This window comes from Montipora foliosa, chromosome 5, assembly GCF_036669935.1.
Source record: "Montipora foliosa isolate CH-2021 chromosome 5, ASM3666993v2, whole genome shotgun sequence".
NCBI lineage: Eukaryota > Metazoa > Cnidaria > Anthozoa > Scleractinia > Acroporidae > Montipora > Montipora foliosa.
The window spans coordinates 25,495,194-25,500,193 of NC_090873.1; the positions used below are offsets into that span (position 1 = coordinate 25,495,194).

Consider the following 5,000-nt stretch of genomic DNA (forward strand, 5'->3'; position numbering starts at 1 on the left):
ATCATACACCAACATCATTGCTTCTGCAATTCAGAACGTCATTTTGAATTCTCTTGACCTCCTGCATCAAATAACCAAACCAATTACGCTTTTGGAAACTTGCAGTGACAAAATGAAAAACAGTTTTGGCGAGCGGCAACCAACCCACCATTGGAAAATGAGAGAACTAACACTCAACATTTCTGGATTAAAGATCACGAGGTGACGAGGAAGAACATGAAATGGAGGTGTTGAATGTTGAAGTGGACTCATGGGAAATAGCACGTCGCCAGATTGCACTTGAGGAGGTCATTGGTTCAGGAGCATTTGGAACAGTTTGGCGAGCAACCTTGAGTCGTGAAAATGGAAAACCAGGCATACGTTTTGTTGCAGCAAAGTGCTTTTCTCGTAAGTACGATTCGGCTTTGTTAATTTATAGTTTCCATCGGATACCTTTCAGTTAAAGAGGTATTACAAGTGCTTTAATGAACTGCCTGTCACGTAGAATCTTACAAAGCCTCGTTCAACATGCACGATAAAAATGTGTCGTAACAGAAAGAAAAACAAATCTCCATTACTATGTTTTATGAAAAGGTGCAGCAAAAATCATCAATTCTCAATCAACTCTTTCATAATCTACCCACCTTTATCTTAACCTTGAAACAAATGCGGAGATTACCAAAATAGATCACCTTCTCCTAACAGGTTCCTAATCCTTCATTGCAAGTGTAAAAAGATATTTAGTTCTTTAACTTTTATTTCAAGCTTCCATGGCGACGTCTTGCCTCAAATACACCAGATTTTTACCCTCGCTGCACATTAAGGGATAAAGTTCCTCATAAAATTCATAAATAAATAATGCTTTTAACCATTTATAGAGCCTATTTTCCATTGCTAAATTGCAGTTTAAAATTGAATACCGTATAAGATGGTTAAATACCCCCGACTGGTTGACATAGTAGAGATTTGAATCGATCAAGCATATTCGATTCTCCCTAAGCGTTGGAGCCCCAAACACTGAATCAGGAGCAGGGGTAGCTTAATTGACTGGTGCGCTTCTTTGACAGCCAAACGTCACAACTTCGATTCTCAGCGACTTAAAAGTCTGCATGTTTTAACACCTTCCTTTAACTTGTGTAGCTGTAGCTCAAATTATCTGTAAAATGGAGTAAGAAGCGCACCATCGGCTTCCATTGATATCAGCCTCCTATGCGAATGAACTACCGGCATTAAAAAGATGGACTTACTTTTATCACAATGCTTCATGACGTAAAGAAAATGAGACAAAGACAAGTCTGGGAAATGAAAACAACCGTGTTATTAATAGTTCAGTTGAGGAGGTAGAAATACATGAAACACCTCAACAAGTCATGTGTCCAATCTTATTGTGCCCTGGTGTCATTTATTGTAGCCACATCTGGAGATGAAGGAAAAGTCGCTCTGATGAGAGAAATCGGGTTGGGCAAACTTATTGGAGACAGCCCTCAGCCGAATATTGTTCAATTCATTGGCTGTGTCACCACCCAAAGTAAGGATCTTATTGCAACTGCTAAACTGTAGAAACAGCTGTGAGAAATTTGCAGCAATAACAAAAGACCGCTAGTGAAAACCTTATCAATCGATGATATTCAGGGCTAAATTTGTCTATTTAAGCAAATTGTTTGGGTAATTCTAGCCCATTTTTGGCGTGTTACACGAGTAACGAGATAATGGCCGTTTTCACCACATTTCCCAAGAACAAATTAAACCCTCTTAACGTCAAGTTCATTTCCAACAATTGCATGGCATAAGGTCAAGAAACAGAAAAACAGAACAATTTTCAAAATAGGTGAATCATCAAAGCAATGCCATGGAATAATGGCAAAAGATATGAACTTTGTTTTTTAATCTGAAATGCAAACCCTTGAAGCTGATAGTTTTAATAAAAATGCGAATGGTTGGCTATCTAAAACGGTCACGTGCCTGATTTCACACTTCTAAAGAGAACCCACGTGGAGCTTCTTCATACAAGAAAGTTTTTGAGGCTTTGGTTTATTTATTTATTTTTATTTGCAATTATTATTATTAATTTATTCTTTTGTGCAAGAAACTGGCTCAGGCTGTAAAGACCACCAGGGAGAGATAAACAATTTAACGGAATTGTACATTTTGCATGACAATTGTATATTTTATCTTTAAAAATATGTTACAAATTTTTAATCATCTCTTACTCACTATACTTTCGTCATATTAAAAATCCAGCCCTTAGTATTTTTATTTTTTTTTTCATCATAGAAAGTTCTTCACAAATATGTGGAGATTATGAGTAACGCTGATTAATGTTTTTTTTTAGTTATTATTTAATTCATGTCTTTTTTTCTCACTTTTACATTCATTCTTGGGTAACATGACCTTTTACTTGTGGAATGTGTAGATAGTCGCCCTTTTCTTCATTCTCATCCCCTCTGCTCATCGAAGGTGAGCCGCTAATATGCGATGCTGACAAAGGTGGTTGGCTAAACTGTGATCTTCCAACACAGAGCCACGCAAATACTGCTTTATTTGTTTACTTCTTAAAAGCGTCTAAACGTAATAATGATACAGCCCATATCCACCTTTCCGAGAAGCTAATAGTTTGAATGCAGCATTATAGAAGTTGTCCAAACTCTGTGTAACCTTTACAGTACAGCCAATTTTGATCATGGAGTACTTACCCTGTGGGGATCTTCTGGGATACCTGAGAAAAAGCCGTGGAATTTTCGACAAACATTATTGCGGAAAACTAGCAGTAGCGCCACTGAAGACCTATGACCTAATGTCATTTTCAAACCAGATTGCTACTGGAATGGTGTTCCTGACATCCAGAGGGGTATGTGACACGAAACAAGCATGGCATACGATATGATACTATTGTTGCTTATTGTAATCTTTCACAGATTAAGATTGTATCTACGAAATGCATCATGCGATATGCTTACTCCTTGTAGTGTTTGACATTATGTAGACAAAAATGTGTGATCATTTTGCTATAATATTCTTATATCGAAAACCAATGGATTGCTGTAGGTGACACGTACAAGCGCGGGCTTTAAACACTGGGTTTTCTACATTGGGATAACGCTGGAGAACCATGCACCGACCTATGCCTTGATATTACATAGTGTGATCTACCCCCGCCGTGGTCGTCATGATAATTCAACAGTCATCTTTTTAAGTCAGTAATCGGGGAACATTGGCTACGTTATTTTCTAATCATATTAGTTAATTAACAATTATTGGATTCGGTTTTCCCATGATAGCGGTTTTCCCATGATAGCGATAATTATCAAGGCCAAAGTTTGTGCTGCAACAAACTACAAACTGCAAAATACATATTCCTGAGTTGCATTATTTTTAAAGACAAGAGGACTGACTCATCCATTTCTTTGGATGAGCGGTAAATCAAAGAAAGTTTCTGCGGTTGGCAAAGTTTCTTTCCTCTTCTCTGCATGCATAAAACTATTGTCTCTGTGTATGACGTCAATTCTACGTATATAAAATCTATTGTCAATAGGTATGACGTAGGAGAAACAGAGCAAGCAAGAATTAGCAGCATGCTTATAGCCAATCAAAATCGAGCTTGTGACACCAATGTATAATAATACCTACTAACTAACTTCCTCTGAGTCATTTCGAGTAAGCTTTAACTTTGGACCCGCTTGCAGCCCTCTTGTTGATAGGGAAATGCAAATCGCACCTCTTCACTACAGGTGGGATTACAGAACATATTACCCTATACGCGAGCATGACTAACGTTGATTATTTGCTTTTTGTAGATTATTCACCGTGATCTTGCAGCACGAAATGTACTTCTTGATCAAAACCGTGTGTGCAAGGTCACTGATTTTGGGTTAGCTTACCAGAACTTTAAATATGGACATGGCAATGCCAAAAAGGTGGGTTACATTATTGATGGATTCCCGTTCACTTTGTTCTCTGTGTACCTCTTTGACGTTCTGTTTTTAACACTAAAATGCAATGCTGTTTTCTCCCTAGGGCTGTATGCCAATAAAGTGGACGGCACCTGAGATACTCTTTGGAGATCCTGCAAATCTGTCAAGCAAAAGTGATGTGTATGTGCTTTTGACGATTAAATTTCCAGACTTTTGATGTATTTAGTGCCTAAGACACAATTGTATCACTGTAGACTGAAATCAACAATCAAGGCATATCAAGTCAAATGTTGGTTTTTGAGGAGAGCCAGGGAAAACCGGAATGTCTGGAGAAAAACCTCTCTGTGAATAGTAGAGAATCAACAAACTCAACCTACACATGATGCCTGGATTATTAGTTTTTTGACAAGGAGAAAACAAAGAGTTGTTGTTGATGGTGTTGTTACGAATCATTTAAACATTAATAGAGGTGTCCACCAGGGCACTGTATTAGGCCATATATTGCTTTCTATCATAGTCAGTGATATCAAGGTCATCGCCCCGAATCAAAATTCGCTTGTAAAATTTGCTGATGATTTAATGATTTATCTATTGTTGAATGGGCAACTGTTAATCGCATGCAACTAAACTTCAAGAAAACGTGTAAGATACTTCTAAAAGGCAAACCCACTAAGGCTTTACCAGTTCCTCTGACTTTTATAGATAGAAAACCCAGTCTGAAGTTGCTGGGTGTAACATTTCAGTCCGATCCGTGTCTACAGTAACTGGGATTTACATCTAGATAATATCCTATCGAAAGCTAGCAGTCGTCTGTATATCTTAAGTGTTTGTAATTTTAATGGAGTACCGTTGAATCATCTTCATCTTCATTAGTCTTATTTCACCTATATTATTATTATTATTATTATTATTATTATTATTATTATTATTATTATTATTATTATTATTATTATTATTATGTAGAATTGAGCACAGGGTTTTTTCCTGGGGAGAAATATCCAGTCAAGTCTCATCCCGAGACCTCAGACTTCCAGCATTTTTCTGAGGATATGTGCCGATCCGAGGAGTGCCGACTTTTGCATCGTTCTTGTTCGGTCCTTAATTCCTTGT

General features: G+C 37.4%; 1 protein-coding gene across 1 annotated transcript in view; it reads left to right on the forward strand.

Moving 5' to 3' along the window:
- The window catches only part of LOC138003802 (tyrosine kinase receptor Cad96Ca-like), a 24,007-nt gene that overhangs the window by 123 nt on the left and 18,884 nt on the right, over positions 1-5,000 (forward strand). The window contains exons 1-5 of the mRNA XM_068850045.1: positions 1-387; positions 1,391-1,507; positions 2,643-2,827; positions 3,774-3,893; positions 3,994-4,070. The exon at positions 1-387 is cut by the window's left edge and continues 123 nt beyond it. Of these exons, the coding sequence (XP_068706146.1) occupies positions 222-387; positions 1,391-1,507; positions 2,643-2,827; positions 3,774-3,893; positions 3,994-4,070 (665 nt within the window). The 5' untranslated portion in view covers positions 1-221. The remainder of the gene's footprint in view (positions 388-1,390; positions 1,508-2,642; positions 2,828-3,773; positions 3,894-3,993; positions 4,071-5,000) is intronic.